Genomic DNA, 17,125 nt, shown 5'->3' with positions numbered 1-17,125 from the left:
ATGATAGAAAACATCTTTAATGACATCGTTTTGTTTTTGTCGTTGATCAGGCCTGCCTACGGCGGTCGAGATTGCCCTGGCTCTGCTTTCGACTACCAGATGTGCAACACAGAGGAGTGTGCTGGCACTTACGAGGACTTCCGTGCTCAGCAGTGCATCCAGAGGAGCAACAAATACCACAAAAACATCAAGCACACCTGGCTACCGTATGAGCACCCAGATGGTAAGTCTGTAAGGAGCGAAGCAAAGTTGGCTCCCTCTTTCAGAGGTTAGCTTAAAAGTTTATTGCAAAGCAACAAGTGGATAGATGATATTTGCAGGAGGCTGATGTCTTTTTCAGATTGGGAAGATACTTGGATGAACCAAGGTGTGAGTGGGTGCGTGTGTGTGGTTGTGTTTTCAGAGGCCCGTAAGTGTGAGCTGAGCTGCAAGTCAAAGGAAACAGGGGAGGTGGTGTTCATGAACCAGGTGATGCATGATGGGACCCGCTGCAGCTATTCAGACCCCTTCAGCGTGTGCGCTCGAGGAGAGTGTCTGGTATGTCTCTACTAAAACTAGGTGCACTCGCAAACAGCAACCTTGGCATATTTTAAGACTTTGAATAATAATGTGTGTCTGATGAGGTTTTTTCACAAAAAACTTTATTAACTTGTTAAAATGTCTTGCATTTACACCCAGACCTTTTCAGTCATTGAAAAATCCTGAATCTATGAATATGCAAATATTTTTAATTTCAAAAGTTGAACTACTACTTCACCAGAAACTCCATTCTAAGTATATGTGCACTGGAAGTTTCAAGTTTCTACATCTCATGTAATCACATCTTGTGTAAGGGTAAAATTTAAAGTGAGCACAGAAAAACTTGCCCCCTTCAGGTGTTATATGTGGAAACAGCCTACTAGTGTCAAACTCTGCCCATATATCATTCTGCACAGTGAAGCTCAAGTGAAGTAACAAGAAACGAAACACATTTTTGAGATGAGGAGGACTGTAGATATTTTCAGGTGCTGGACTACTTTGCAAGGTACCAAAAATGAGGACTGAAGGAGTCTGAGAAGTCAGAGGAGTCTGTCTTACTATGTCCTGGAAAAAAGTCTAAGCTTAAGATTGTCATGCAAATTTCTTTAGCTGCTTTTAAAAAAAGAACAACAGACATCCTAACGGATATATGCAGTTGTTTAGTGGTAGTTAGTTAGAGCTCTACATTTAGTCTTTTCATTGCATTTTTGTCTATGTAAATATTTTGTACATTTTGTGTAAATTTTTATTGTATTTTAACTTTTGTATTACGTGATGCATTGTTTTTCAACTCATGGTTGAAAAATTGTGCTATACAGGACTCCCTTGTAAAGAGACTGTGTCTTAATGGAGCATTACTGTTAAAATAAAGGTATATATATATATATGGAGAGAGAGAGAGAGAGAGAGTCAAGTCTCAATTGCCGTCGATTGGCATTTTGTAAATGCAGTGACACAAAAGCTTGTCTAAACATTTCATTAATAAAAAATGTATCAAATGTATTTTGTTTTATATAAATAGCACATATATGCATTTTATCCTTTTTTTAGATAACATAATAAATATATATATATAATAAAAAATTGATAACACTACAAAATAAATTTGATACTAAAGTGCACTATTTTTATGTTTTGTTAAACACTTGGTGTTGCCTTTTTAAGTCATTTTCAAGTTTTATGCCAGAGATCAGCATCCTTGTGAGGCCAGTAGTAATATATAATAATAATTATCACTTGACAAGGAGCTGAGTTTGGAAATGCAATTTCCCCTTGCCTTGACCTTTAATAGAGTGTATTTTGATGATGAAAATAGTGCCCTTAGAAGGAGTTTTGCAAATATTTGATGACTATACTATAAATAATTGTGAAGGGAAAACTGCACACTTCTACCCTCTTCTCTAGCACAAACACACACAGACATTATTTTGTCTAAATTTTCACCTTGGACATAAAGTTGAGACTTTTCTTGTTGCAGGCCAGCTGCTCATTGTTTTGGGTACATCCCTGTTATGTCTGGGTCTGTTTCCAATATGTATCACCATCATTGTCGTCATCATCGGGCTCCAAAACAGATGTGTGCAATGTTTTCTCATGGCATCATTTTCCCAGTGGGATAATCTGAGTCTGTATAAAAGTCAAATGCTGCATTGCCCTAGTTTGATTTACTGTGTTTGCTCTTTCCCCTCACAGCATGTAGGCTGCGACAAGGAGGTCGGCTCTTACAAACAAGAGGACAAATGTGGAGTGTGTGAAGGGGACAACTCCCACTGTCGCACTGTGAAGCTGACACTCACCAAAACACCCAAAAAGAACGGTAATTATCAACTAACTGGACAAGTCATTGCTAAGAAACTTTGCTTCAGATGGTCCATTATATGACATGCTGTCATCATTTAACCTCAAAATCATTCATCCGGAGGCTTTAAACACATCCTCCCAATCTTCTCTGTTTGGCCACTGCTCCTTATCCCTCACTTTGATCAAAAGAACAGAACTTTCTGTCTCGATTCAGAAATAATTGGCTGCTATTCCAGCCCAGAATATGTGTCCGCTATGCTCCCAGCTGTACTGTACTGTTTCTTTGTCTTATTAGGAATGCTGAAAATGTTCGACATCCCAATAGGAGCCCGCCACATAGTTATCGAAGAGAACGAGACCTCCCCTCATATAATTGGTCAGTATGTCTTACATTTTTTTTCCAACAGTGGAAATACATGACATTACTGGTGCTAAATTACACAGTTGGTTTGAGAGTATAATTGTCTGTCTGTGTGTGTGTTTATGTGTGTGTGGGTGTGTGTGACCATGTCACATGACTGAAGTTGCAGGGGTTATTTTACCTTGTAAGGCTAGCTGTGTAATATAATTTACTGGTGCATTGTAGTCTGTACCAGTCAATGGCATCAGCAAGTTCAACTTCTTTACTCAATAAAGAATGACATGAAAGGGTCAGTTCAACCAAAACGCATGGAAAAATAAATGGATGATCAACCTGGGCTGGAGAAGGCTCAGGCTATGCATGACAGTTTGAGCTCTGATTGCCTGGCAGGTTGGCTGACAGGGAATGTGACAATGATAGAGTGGAGCTTGTGTCATATGCGCGCACACACACACACACACACACACACACACACACACAAACACAAACACAAACACACAAACACACACTTACACCTCTTCTACTACTTAATAATAATTCTAGCAATAATAATGATAATAATAATAGGACTAATAATTCTAGCATCGGGTGCTGAACAGGAACATGGGGGTAGTAGTCGCTTTCAATCGTAGATTCGGACCATACAGTTCCAGAGACAGAAATACATGCTGAAAGCGGTGAACATGCAGCCGAACATGAAAATGAGTAAATTAGTAAATGCAATTATACAGAGCCCTTACATAAATAATAATGTAAAATCACAAAAAATGTCAACAAACTCACATCGACTTTGGCTTCTGTACAGACTACCACAGGGTGAATACAGGAAAACCACACAAGATGCTTTTTAATGTACAGACTCTGCACTGTAACTACAAACTTTTCAGAGCCAGCTTTCAAGCTAAAAGAGCATATTTGATATTCAAAAGATAGATTTCCAATCGAGCATTTCTTTAAGAGAATAACCAGAATGCCAGGATATAAGGCCATATCACGGCTACGCATAATTAACATACAGTACACATACCCGGGAGGGATGCACCCTGGTGTGTGAGATGTTACACAGCCTTTTCTGTTTTACACAGAAATGTTATCAAAATCAACCGTCTATCCAGATCAGTGTAAGAAAGAGTTTCTATTGAGGAAAAGTCTGCAAAAGTCAGTCAACCGTCTGAACTTGACACTTCTCGTTCCGTGTTGCTGAAGCTAAAGGACAACTCATCGAACATGGTGTGCTGTTTCTAAGCTAAAGTCTACTTTATTTCAAATGCAATTCACACAGCTGATGAGTCACATCCCAGGTGCTATTCTGCTAATTGCTTTCAATTTGAGCTGAATGTAGAGTAGCTGAGTAGTTAGACCAAGATGCAGTGTCCAAGGCTTTATCTGTAAATGCAGAGCAAAAGCAGTGTGTCAGAAATTATAATAAGACCGGAGCTCTAGAATGTCTTCAGGTGTAAGAAGGAGTGTTTGAGCTTACTGTAGCTCTCTGTGCAACTGCCATTGGTAAGTCAGGCTCACTGTGGCATTCAGCCAAACCCTCTCCTCTTTTCTCCTCTCTTTTCCTCTCTGGCTTTTATTACCTCATGGGAAGAAGAGATGACCCACAACTTGGAGAAATCTGAAAATAGACACTGACACGGCAGAGGAGGGTTGATCTGAATTTCTGTTTCAATTTTTGAGATTTTTAATGAATGAAATTAGAAACAACACGATGTGCACAAATTCTTTCCCACCACATGAGCATAAACATCTGTTTTTCCTCATTACTGACAGCTGTGAAGAATCAAGTTACTGGAAACTTCATACTCAATGCAAAAAGTGAAGACGCTGAATCAAAGACCTTCATCGAAAATGGTCTACAATGGGAGTATTCCATCGATGGTGAGAAGGAGACCCTGAAAACATCTGGTCCTCTGCATGAAGGCATTGTAGTGCTGGTGAGTGGGGCTGGGTCATCACTTTTTACGATGCTTTTTTCATTGATTCTCTAAAAAACGTTCTTCACCTCATTGCAGGTAATTCCCCAGGAAGAAGACGCGAAGATCAGCTTGACATATAAGTATATCATACATGAGGACCTGTTACCGCTTATTACCAACAACAATGTTCTTCTGGCTGAACTTGACACTTATGAGTGGGCACTGAAAAGCTGGTCTCAGTGCTCCAAACATTGTGGGGGAGGTCAGTACTGCAAGTCTTAACTTGGTGTGTGTTCATGCAACAGTAAAGATGAATCTCATCTGGTTTTTGTGAAGTTCTTTCATCTTTTTGTTGGTGGTCTACAGTGAAAATGTCACTGATTGACTGCTTGAGATGATTGGTCAATAAAAAATGAGTTGAATCAAATTTGTTGACAGTCTTGATAGTCATTAAAATAATTTAGGCCAAGTGTCCATTGACAAACATTTGCTACCAGTTTTTCCTGTCTGAAAATGTGGTTCTTTTCTCTGTTTTTAGTTGTTGTAAATCAAAATAATTATCTATTATTAAAAGAGCAAATTATAATTGTATCCTTTAGGCATACAGTACACAAAATATGGATGCAGAAGGAAGAGTGACAGCCGTTTGGTTCATCGTAACTTTTGTGAAACCAGCAAAAAGCCCAAACCCATCCGGAAACGCTGCAATGTCCAAGAGTGCAGCCAGCCCACGTGAGTGATCTCTAATGATAGAAAATGCTTTAATATTTCAATAGCTAGTGTGGCATCAAAAGTGATATAATAATAATATGTCCACCCTGATAAGATGTATGCTAATTTAGAGGGAATATAAGTGCCATTCTTGACTAGCGGAGAAAAAAATTGTAATTGCGGTTATATAAAAACAAAAAGCCTGCTGTGCTGACAGGTGGGTGGTGGAAGAGTGGAGTCCCTGCAGTAAAACCTGCGGGAAGCTCGGCTACCACACCAGGGTGGTGCAGTGCATGCAGGCGCTCCACAACGGCACCAACAGGCCTGTCCACAGCAAACACTGCACTGAGGATCGCCCAGAGACCAGGAGAGCCTGTAACCACACAATATGCCCCGCCCAGTGGAGGACAGGGGCATGGTCTCAGGTGAGTGAGGAGTTCAAACTTAGTTGTAACATATATGTCTACTGAGGGGAGATTTAAGCCTGACTGAATCAAAGCAGGTTGCACCACACATACCAATTCTTACGTAGCCATTAGTTGTTACAAAATATTTACACCTGCTAACTCCTGGGTAACTGTTTTCCAATATCTGACTCATTCAGATTGAGGAGTAAAAGAGGTATGGTTGACATATCTGACCTGACACTGATTTAAATTCTGTTTGATAATGATGCACTTTAAATTACATTTCACAAATTATTGACCAAATATCGTTGCTCAAATTTGCCTAGAGTTATTCAGATACTTTCCTTTCACTCTTAACTACATGAATACTACTAACTTTGAAAGACACAGATATCTTTACATATTCATGTTATTACAGCCATATTTACATTTTCACTGTACATAGGATTGGCACTGAAATTTAATATGTCTCTTCTCTCCCTAACCAAGACTACTTTTATTTTTTTGCAACATATCTTCATTGGAGTCTTACCATTTCCCATTTTTAGCATAATCAGTGGAATTTCTCTTACTGGTCAATTTTCTGAGCTAGAAAAAAAAGTCACCATTGATTGTTTTTTGATTGTTTAAGTTACTTAACTTGCGTTACTTAAGTAATGTAAGTAACCCAAACCATGATTTTTTCCTAACCCTGATAAAGTACTTCTGGTGCCGAGACCTAACAAAATTGCAACCTTTCAAAATGTTGACCAATAGGTTTATTTTGAAAGTCTAACTGGACTTTGCATATTTATTATTGCTAAAATTGCCAAAAATGACGCAAATTGGGTACGCGGGGCATTAAAAACCGATGCCAAGGGGTCTTTACCAAGCGTCCACATGTGACAAGTTGGAAGTGAGAATGTGTTGATTTGGATACATAAAGTCAAAGTGTATATCAATTTAAATCAGTCTCTCTTTTTGATTTAAAATAAATAGATAAATAGATCTGAAAACAATGAGCTTAAAATATAGAAGGATGCTATCACTTCATTTGAATAGGTGTGAATATCTTAATGCTCAACAGTTTGGATGCATGCATCCTATAGCTTTAACATGTGTCTTCATGTGTGTGTGTGTGTGTGTGTGTGTGTGTGTGTGTGTGTGTGTGTTGGTGCTGTGGCAGTGTTCGGTGACCTGTGGCGAGGGGATTCAGCAAAGACAGGTGGTTTGCAAGGCCAGCGACAACACCATTGGCGAATGTGAGGACGAGAAGCCAGAAACAGTCCTCATTTGCAAACTCAGTTCTTGTCCAGGTGAGATTCACATGCATGTAATTAAGCAATAATATTCTCAAATGTATCAGTTCTGCTGCCTGTCTTACCTACACTGCCTCTGTATGGTCAGGTCATTTCATTTTCATAACGGATGCGATAGATTTCATGTTTCTTTTGAAGAACTTGTAGGTGGTTAATGTCTGCTGCATCATGCACATTTAGGCATAACCCTCTGGGAGTATGATTTAAGCAAGCCTAATTACAGATACTTCACATAGTACATGATGTTTTTCTCAAAGCCAGTATCAAAATTTAGAATTGCAAATTTAGTTCACAGTGAAACAGTCAACTTACTCACAGCAGTTACGTCAAATTGGCGCAAATTGTAGGCCAAAACCTTTTTCATCACCCTGGGATGCCATTTACATAAACATCATGTGATTGAATACATTATTCTGTTTGTTTGATGATTACACTAGGTGGTCTAACTACACTTAGTCCTTAATTATATTTATTAATTAGTTCATTATGCAAGCCTGTTGTAAAATGACTAATAAATTTACCTTACAAATAACCGTCCGTGAATACCTAAAGGAAACTGTCTGAACTAAAAAAATATTGTCAAAACATTTCTGCACTGATTCCCTCCTGCAGTTTGCCATCGCTTTCACTTCAAAGAGGTTGGAGCCACCACCTCTTTTTTTCTGTTTCCCTGCTGAGTGAAAAGTGTTTTTTGTCAAACACACGAAGAAGAAGTCCAGGTTGTGCACTGCATTCTGAAAAATAACAACGCTTTTATACAGGTTTCTAACAACACTGCTCTGTTTTCTTATAGTAGAAGATAAAGTGTATTTATTTTTTCTTGGGTCTCATAGCTGCCGTTTAAAGTCTTATTTAGGAGTTTTCAGCCTAATTTTGTCCTCTCCTCCAGGACAGCCAGTGTCATCTCTTGACATTGAAACAATGGATAACTCCTCAATAAAAGACGAAGCTGTACACCAAAGGGCTCCTGAAAACCCTGTCCACAAAATCTCTTCAAGTAAGTCAATTTGTAATTTGTTTCAGAAATCAATCACTGTAATCTAAAGATAAACATCTACAGAAGAAGTGTTTTTTTTCTTTCTAAAATGTTGCTTTTAATGATGTCCTCTCACCTGTTATTACTAGATGAGCCATGTCTGGGGGATAAATCTATTTTCTGTCAAATGGAGGTTCTTGCACGTTACTGTTCCATTCCTGGATATAATAAGCTTTGTTGTGAGTCTTGCAACAAGAAAGACAACCTTGACACACATAGTCCTGACTTCCAAAACACACCAGTGTCCTCATTGGAAACTGAGACCTCCACTCCTTCTCACCCTGCATCACCCAAGGCTCCCGCATCCGCTACAACCCAGAGCCCGCCGCAAACCACTAAAGCCATTGGCAGACGGCTTCGCTCCACTGCCCCGGTGCCAACCACGGCTACCGCTGCTGAAGCCTCTCCATCGACGGGTGCTGCTCTGACCCAGGGTCCCACCAGCGACTCCTTCCTCACAGCTGCAAAGGGAGACTTACACACGGGGCCTCTTCTACCTCCAGGGCCGACACGGCCCACAGCAGCCTCCAGTGGAGGTGCCTCTAAAGAGCACAGTCCAAACAGCACTTTAGGCCCAGTTGCTGCCAGGTCAAGAAGGGACAATTTAGGATCCGAGAGGGACTCGAGTCACAGAACCCTGTCAGCTCAGAAATGAACAGTGAGCGATGTTGTGAACGTGCTGGGCAGTGAGTCTCATACATCAGCTCACCCTTTGAAGCATCCAATAGACTCGCAGTCTCGCTGCAGATATTTTATTTCTTTTTTACAAAGATTTTTGTTTTTCCATGCCAGTGAACTTAGACCAGACCAGTGATGGTTACCTCATCAAAACTCCGGAGTGATCCGTGTGCAGCGGCGCTCTGCCCTCTGTGCTTCAAATATGAAACGGGAAAAAAAAGTTGTCAGGTGCTGTAAACTAAAACTACAAGACGTGTTCAAAATGTGATGACTGCATTGCTACATTCATGTTTTTATCTGTGTACACTTGTGTAAGCCTGTTTTTTCAAGTGCATTAGAACTACTATTGAACTTGTTTTGTGAACATGTGAGGAGAGGTCAAAGGCCATGGTTTTGGAGGTGCACGTGTCAACTATGGAGACTAGAGTGTGCCACCAGAAAAATTATAGACCCTGCCAGTGGTCACTTATAATCAATTAATATATTGCTAAGTTAAAAAATATTTATTACATTTTAATGATGCACTGAATAAAGCAAAGTCAATTTGCAGATGTATAATTTGAATTTCTTATTCTGTTTTAAGAATTAATAGAATTTTAAAATATAATTGCAAAAATATTTTTAATCTATATGCAATCTATTTTGGTTTGGTCGTCATCACCAAGAAATAGCTACTGCCCCTAAAACCAACATTTTTAGGTTTTTTGTTCACAGTTTTTAGAGGTGTTGATAGATGTATTTCTTCACTTTGGAACATCCCCTTGTTTCCAGTCTTTATGCTAAGCTAGGCTAATCACTTCCTAGCTCGGGGCTTTACGTTTGCTGTACAGACACGAGATTGGTATCAATTCAGTTAAATTAAATCAAATTCCGTGGGGCTATTTTGACATGGGAAACAGACATATAAATTGCCAAAGCAAGTGTGAAAGAAAAACATGTGCATAAACAAAAATAATCTTATCAATAATAGCATATTTCCCAAAATGTCCAAATTGGTATTTTATTGATAATTTGTACTTAGATTGTTTCATTTCAGATTATTTAAATGCAGATGTAATCAATCAATTCATTATGGCTTTTAAAATGTATCTAACTGATTATAATAAAACACCTGTTAAGTCTATAATCATTTCAGTGGCACACTCCAGACTCCATGGTCATCACTCCCGGCAGGGAGCTTCATAGCTTCTCTGTCCCCGGTGCTCTTTTTTTGTTGTTGTTTGTTCCCAAATCCAACTACTGGTGATTATCATCACTGGTAAAAATAAATAAATAAATAAATAAAAAATCATAACTGTTTGTAAGCCCACTCCACTTTAGCATGCCCAGTGTCTGTTTTGGATGTCAGTCACTTACGCTTTCAAAACAAAAAGATAAATGAAAAAACTCATTATGTTATTTTTTGTAACTGATATGTTTTTAGATAATATGTATATAGTGTAAATTTCAAGCAATGAAAAGAAATTGACAACCAGGATTACAGAAAGTATGTTGTAATTGGAAAATACCGGCGATGCTGTAAGTCTGCAGCCTGTGGTTGGTCATACTGTTACACCATTCCTGCATTGCAGTTCATAACGTCATTATGTTTATTGTATAGTTCTTGTATATAAGTACGTGAATGAAAGCTTTAAATGTTAATATTTATTGAATTTTTAAGTGGTATGGAGAACAAAGTAAAACATGTTTGAAAGAACTGAAATTCTTGTTATTTCACATGCTCTATTTAGCATACATGTACTGTTGTTATATTTAGCTTTTGAGATGTTTCTTACTTGGCTTCCTTTTAGTGGTACGACTATGTGAAAAAACATTTGTAAAAGCTTTATTCTGCCTGAATTGCGGCATGTAGATTTACTGTATTTGAGTTGAGAAGAGGCACCTGGAATGTCATGTTACTATTGATGGCTGTTCAAAATATTTTTACATTGTGAAAATGGAAGCAAAATAGACACATTCAAGCACTTTATTAATTTTGTCCAGTCATATGCAGGGATGTCAATGCGTCAACAGACGATAAGTCACATGAGTGATGATGAGTCCTAATCAGGAAATCCTAATCAGGAAATCTTAATGAGGTCTGAGTGGCACACCATGACATTAATTCCTATTACTAACCAGCTTCTTTCTTCCAGGCTGGCATTTGGCTGCTGACACTGGTCTCTGACAGTGAGCATGTCCTCCATGCAATGTTTCTGCTCTCGCTAAAAGGGCAGTGTTCTGTCGATCAGCCAGGCTGTCACCATGCCTCCATCTCTCTATCTTTTCCTGTGAGTGATGACAGGGTGCTGCTGGCGGTGTGGGTGTCACACAGTCAGTCCAGGGTGGCACTCGCTGTGAGACGTCTACGGAGGTGTCTGGTGAAATCCAGCTGTGCTCGGGGCAAAGCCTGATTGACAACGGACTTTGGCAGCCAGCCCTGAGAACAACATTATATTTGTTAAACCCCTGAATTGTTTTTTCAGCTGCCTAGCCTGCTGCTGTACATTAAATAATGCACTGTTCATGTGCAAATACAGTTCCCTTTTTAAAATATGCATTTAATTCATTCAGTATTGTTTTACCATCTCTGGTTTCATAATCCACATTTTTAAAATCAAAGTAATGCAGTTCTACAACAAAGATAGAACAAATAGATAGACAAAGATTCCATAGAATTGTGGGACTCAAAAGAGACAGATTCGAAAAAACAATGGTTAAAATCAAAGAGAAATCCTGATTTTAAGTGCCTGATTTAAAGTATTAGTAGTGGTGGGAAAAAATAGCAGAAAAATAATAAAAGCTGTACTCCACTTAGCAATAATACATCAGTATGAGTATACTGTATTTATATCATAATGTCTATGCAGTTTCTTGTCAAATGAAGCATCTCCTGTCAGTCATGTGAATCCACTAAACACTAGCTACATCTAGCTCCACCAACCCGGCAGTTTATTTACTGCAAACCATCACCACCCATTCCTCACCTGGGAGAATATATGAGAGCATCTTAAAGAGCATATCCTCACCTGAAATACAAATATTTTCTCACATTTCTATGTGATAATGCCACAAAGCTTGTCCTCAGACTGAAACCTGTACATCATTTTAGTATATTGATTTACTGAAATAGCTGGATGGTGTGTGGCCAATCTAAGAAGCTCACTGCTCAGCAGATATAAGCCTGGCGGAAGAGCTGGAGCTTAGAACTAATAGAAAAAGCATCTGCTCACTCCCATCTGTACAATATTAATTTATTACACAAGAAATGTAATAAATGAATATCACACACATTGGAGTCTGCAAATGCTTTTCCAATTATCATTCACAAAATGGAAAATACATTACATATAAATTTACCTTTACGTCCATATTAAGAAGCCATGTGAAGTGGCTTTTTCTGGTATCCTCTTCCATAGCCTGTATGATAATGCAAGTTGGTCCATCCTCTGCTCTGTAAACATGCAAACAAACTCATTAGCAGTCAGCCAAGGTTTATTAGGAATGGTTCCGTTATGTATATTTTTATTTACAAACTAGAACTGCTCTCATCTTTATTGCGTTTATCAATGTATTGAAATTCATTCAAGTTAATTAGGCCCTTATGTCATAAACATTGTTACTAGCAGCATGATTCTAGGGCAGTGGTGGAAAGTAAGACTTGATTTGCTTGCAGTAGTTATGTTTGGCGGTGTGGCTCTGTTCCACCTCCCTGCCCATACATCCCTGCCTGAACTAAGGCTACATTTTTGACCACTACAGTTTAGAGGCAATTATTGTCATTTTTACCTGACGACATTTATTTGGTAACTTTAGTCACTAGTTACTTTGCAATTTCAGATTGATAAATTAAATAGAAAATGTAATCAACAAATAAATCATCAAATTCCTTGAATTAAAATAAATGAAGTTAACTGGATTACATTCAATTAATTAGATTGACGTAAATTATATAAAATGCAATTTAATCAAATAAATGAATTAGATTTAATTTAATTAAAACAATACAATGAAATTATATAAATGAAATGTAATTAAAATCACTCAACTGAATTAGATTATATTAACTAAATGTAATTACATTAAATGAATTAAATTACATTAAATCAAATATTGAAATAAAATAAATCAATTGAATTTAATGATGTTTACTCAAATACATTTTATTAAATTAAGTCCAATAAATTATATTTAACTCAATTTAATTAAATTAATTCAATCAAAGTGAGTTAATTAAATTAAAATAAAATAAGGTAAAATATTAAAAGAAAATAAATTTGTTACAGACATTCGTGCCCTCCTCGGGATGAATTCTAATGACCATGACCGTTAACCTTTCCTTATTAAGCGCTTTACAGAGCTGCCGGCGCGGCTGTAGACTTTTAGTTTTGTTTATTGGAAACACTGCAGAAATGTGTAACAGTTACTCAGCCAAATATTAAATCTAACACACAGGAGATATGACTGCAGACATTTAAGCCCACTGATATTAGCCGGTGCTGGGCACGTTACCACAGACCAAATTAAAATGTCAAAGCAAATAAAAATACAATTTTTTACTGTGGAGTCAAAGATTTTTTCCATTTTGTTCTGACATCTTGCTACTTGGACGTTATGTTTTATGAGAGAAAGTTTAATGAACCTGTTGAATGTATCTATGTATATATATTTATATATTTATTTGTATATCACATGATGATTAATGCCTAGTGCCTAAACAGAGTTGCACCTGCTCTGCACATGATCCTACCTCACAAAGCCTGCCTGAGGTGGGAAGGATTCCAGCTGAATCGCTGCTCCTCCAAGATAAACTCTGGACTTTTGTCTGCAACTGTGTCTGACACTCAGGAAATCTCTTTGGCCAATCAGATTTCCTGCTGTCTCGGCTGAAATCTCGTGAGTGACAATCGTATCAGGTCCAACATGCTTCAGAACCTAAAACAGACAGAAATATTAAATATTTTATATATTAAATATTGTTTGCAAAACACTGCATTGACTATAGAATTGAACTGCAATATATGCAATGAGAGGTCTAGCAGTATACATTTCTTGCTGCAAATAAATAGCATGACATGAATTATGAGTATAAACAGAAATGTGCAGAAAACTAGACCATATAAAGTAAGATAAAAGAGTTCAATATAGTTTTTAATATTAAAAAGAAATACAGATCTCCTCTAAACTGAGCCTGCTTATTTAGTATTTGTATACAGTACTGTGTATGCTAAAGGTTTCACAGTTTATGCAATTTATGATCAACAGCAGGCTCTTGGGAGTTGTTGAATCAGAATCAGATTTATTGATAGATTGCCAAGTAGGTATTCACACACAAGAAGTTTCTATTAGTAATTTGGTGCATAACAGTAAACATAGTAAGAGAAAAGAAAAAATATGGGGGAAAAAAGACTACAAAAGTCAAGAAGTGTACATATAGAATAGAAAACATATTACAAATGTCAGCAGCTTACATTGATATGCTGTATGCTCGGGTTCCACTGGTGCATCTCCTCCACTCTGACAAACAGGAGGTCATAGAGTTCGTCCACACTGGCCTCTAGTACTGCCTCCAGTCTGAAGACTTTCCGGTCCCCTGACATCACTTTGCTACAGATCACATCCCCGTTGCTCTGAAAAGGAGCAACAAACAAGCGGATGTATATAATAACAAAAACACAGTGGTTACTTAGGTCCAGCTTATTTCAGAGCGTGGAAATTGGAGAAGAAACACGTTAAGTCAGGATGGCACCTAAATGACTCACAAGTTACCTCTGTGATCTCGACCTTCCATCCTTGTTTGTCTTCTAGCATACTGAGAGCCTTTCTCATTGCTTCTTGGCCTTGTTGTACATAGAACAGCTGATCTTCTTTCAAAGGCACAGGCTTTATATCTTCAGGTTTGAGCTCTGCAAAAGATTCTTCTAAGTAATCTTTCAACAACCACACTGTAAAAAATGTTATGAAGCCAACACATTTATGTATCTTACCACTGTACTTTAATCCAGGATGTGTTCTCATGTGATGTTGGACCTGTCCCCATCTCTGCAGCTGTGTGATCTCCTGGCCTATCACTGCCACAGCTGTGCGTTGAAGTCCTGCATGATTGAACATTTAAGAGATGCAAAAGGAAAACAAAACCTCAGTACTCTTATCTAGAATGCAGCATTTGCATGAAAAGAATAAAGAAGAAACATCTTTCCTGACATTATTAGGAGTGTTTACCTGCCATACTCCTCAGATGTGGGTAGGAGATTCCACAGCAGAGCTTTACAACAGCGGGCAGCATATTGTCTGTCTTCGGCAGTGACAGCAAAGTAACAGAGTGTGTCTCAGGTCTTTATAGGGCTAGTGAAGGACACTTCACTGAGATAAGGGCCAGAGGAGAAGATAGGACCTGTTCCGAATTCTCTTCTGAAGGCCGCGCTACTTGAAAAGAGTTTCATAAATCAAAACACAGCATTGGATGCAAGACAGAGAGGGGAATTTAACAGTAAAAGCTTATTTAGTGTTTGAAAATCACACTTTTAAACCTAAACTACATGTGCTACTACTAGAATATCCTAATTTAAGAGATTCGCAGACTCTCAAAACAATTCTGCTTTCCAAATTCCATAATGATGACAGAGTAAGCATTGAGTAAGAGGTTTATACTGTATGCAATCAGCATGGCTGAAACTGTTATATCTGTAGTTTTTCTATCAATTCAGTTAGATCCGGGCCCCTATTTATCAAGCTTCTCAGAATTACTCATAAGAACACTGCTAAGAACTGACTTAAGAGTAGAAAAATTCTTGGCTGAAAGCTGTGTTTGAACGTTAGTTATCAAGCATCATAGTTCTAATTTAAGTGAAGTGTAGGACTAAATCTTAAGTATCAGTCTTAGTGCTGATTTAAGACACTTGACGATGTAGCCAAGGAACAATCACTGAATAGATTTCCTTATTTAAGAATATTCTCATTGAATGGTGAAATTCCTGAGAGGATTTATATTCAACAAACATCTAACAATAAAGCATTTTCAACATAATACATTATGATTATGTCAGTTGGTCTGGTCTGCCTAATTTAATCGGTAGCAAGGTGCGGGGTATAGGAATTAAGTGTATTAGTGTGTCGATTAGTATGTTTATCAGTATGTCTGATGGTTATCTCCGTGCTGTATGATGCAATGCCTGCTTGATTGTGCAGCAAACTAGTTTCCCTATGGGGACAAATAAAGATTGATTGGCGGGAAAAAAATTATTTCTTCACTCGACAAAAGAAGGCCATGTTCTTTTACTTTATTATGTGTCCATCTGTATCCATAACATGTTCCAGAGCCCCAAAGCTCAGTTTTTATAAACTGGATGACATCTGAGGTATCATCAACATTTTTACACCAAAATGGTCTGTTATCCTGTAAAGTACATCTACAGGAACTCAAAGATAACACATATAGCCACATATTATGCTACTTAAGGCAGTGGTGGAATGCAACTTTTAAGTACATTTAGATACTGTACTAATGTACATTTTAAGGTACGTGTGTTTTTACTGAAGTATATCCAGTGCTACAGACATATCAGAGGGAAATATTGTACTTTTTCCTTCACTACATTTATTTAAATGCTACTTGTTACTTTGATTTTACATATGTAACATATGATAAACTTGTTCAAGTTGATGCATTTCCCCACATACCCTCACAGGTGTTTTCAGTTAAGTTGCTGAGTAGACCTACTTGGTTGGAGTTGTGCAAAGCTATGCAGGGATTTATGGGAGGTCATCATGCACTTATAAGAATAAATTGCATTTTGTTGTACTGGTACTTACTGTGTGCATTGATCATTATAAAGTTGATTCTAAATTGTAATATCTCAGTTCAACTTCAAAACTAAATTGTATTAAATCCAAGAGATCCATCATGACATGATATGTGTCTGTGTATTTATTAGGGCTTGAGCATGAAACATGTGAGGCCCCTTTTGGAACTGAAGGAATTATTTTTCTGCAAAGTAATCTCATTTTTGAGGGCCTAAATATGCTCAAAAACTCACCAAACTTTTCACATAATTCAGACGGGCAAAAAATTTCGTATTTTATGGGTCTCGCACATGGGTGTGGCAAAATGGCTTGGTAGCACCCCCTACAGAGCAGCCCCCACGGCACGTTTCACCTACATATATGACATTTCTGTGGTACATATATCATATCCAGACGTACAAAAAAGCCTCTTGGAACGATGCCCCACACCCAACTGGAAGTCGGCCATTTTGGATTTAATGCTCATTTCTGGCGATTTACACACTTCGTACTTTAACAAACTCTCCTAGAGAATTAATCCAATCAAATTAAAACTTTCCCGGTCTACTCTAATCCCATTGACGATTAAAGGTTGTACAAAGTTGTTGTAACTTCAGTCTACATATTCACAT

At 37.9% G+C, this 17,125-nt stretch overlaps 2 protein-coding genes across 2 annotated transcripts in view; one reads left to right on the top strand and one right to left on the bottom strand.

Annotated features, from left to right (window-relative positions):
- LOC119915923 (A disintegrin and metalloproteinase with thrombospondin motifs 14) overlaps positions 1-10,430 on the top strand; it is a 46,501-nt gene extending 36,071 nt beyond the window's left edge. The window contains exons 12-22 of the mRNA XM_038735717.1: positions 51-223; positions 404-537; positions 2,212-2,335; positions 2,615-2,695; positions 4,457-4,620; positions 4,699-4,864; positions 5,202-5,334; positions 5,531-5,738; positions 6,886-7,015; positions 7,908-8,015; positions 8,144-10,430. Of these exons, the coding sequence (XP_038591645.1) occupies positions 51-223; positions 404-537; positions 2,212-2,335; positions 2,615-2,695; positions 4,457-4,620; positions 4,699-4,864; positions 5,202-5,334; positions 5,531-5,738; positions 6,886-7,015; positions 7,908-8,015; positions 8,144-8,709 (1,987 nt within the window). The 3' untranslated portion in view covers positions 8,710-10,430. The remainder of the gene's footprint in view (positions 1-50; positions 224-403; positions 538-2,211; positions 2,336-2,614; positions 2,696-4,456; positions 4,621-4,698; positions 4,865-5,201; positions 5,335-5,530; positions 5,739-6,885; positions 7,016-7,907; positions 8,016-8,143) is intronic.
- A 253-nt stretch (positions 10,431-10,683) lies between these two features.
- On the bottom strand, positions 10,684-15,086 carry star2 (steroidogenic acute regulatory protein 2). The gene is made up of 7 exons (XM_038735718.1): positions 14,934-15,086; positions 14,699-14,806; positions 14,481-14,617; positions 14,183-14,341; positions 13,462-13,646; positions 12,072-12,165; positions 10,684-11,151 (listed from the first exon to the last, which is right to left on the bottom strand). The coding sequence occupies exons 1-7, from the start codon at positions 14,995-14,997 to the stop codon at positions 11,047-11,049; spliced, it is 852 nt and encodes a 283-aa protein (XP_038591646.1). The 5' UTR covers positions 14,998-15,086; the 3' UTR covers positions 10,684-11,046.
- Between the last annotated feature and the right edge of the window lie 2,039 nt (positions 15,087-17,125).

The sequence above is a fragment of the Micropterus salmoides genome, unplaced genomic scaffold, assembly GCF_014851395.1.
Source record: "Micropterus salmoides isolate LMB-PRFRI ecotype aquatic unplaced genomic scaffold, ASM1485139v1 Ms_hic_scaffold_21, whole genome shotgun sequence".
In the NCBI taxonomy this organism is placed as follows: Eukaryota; Metazoa; Chordata; class Actinopteri; order Centrarchiformes; family Centrarchidae; genus Micropterus; species Micropterus salmoides.
This window is presented reverse-complemented; position numbering and strand designations above follow the sequence as displayed.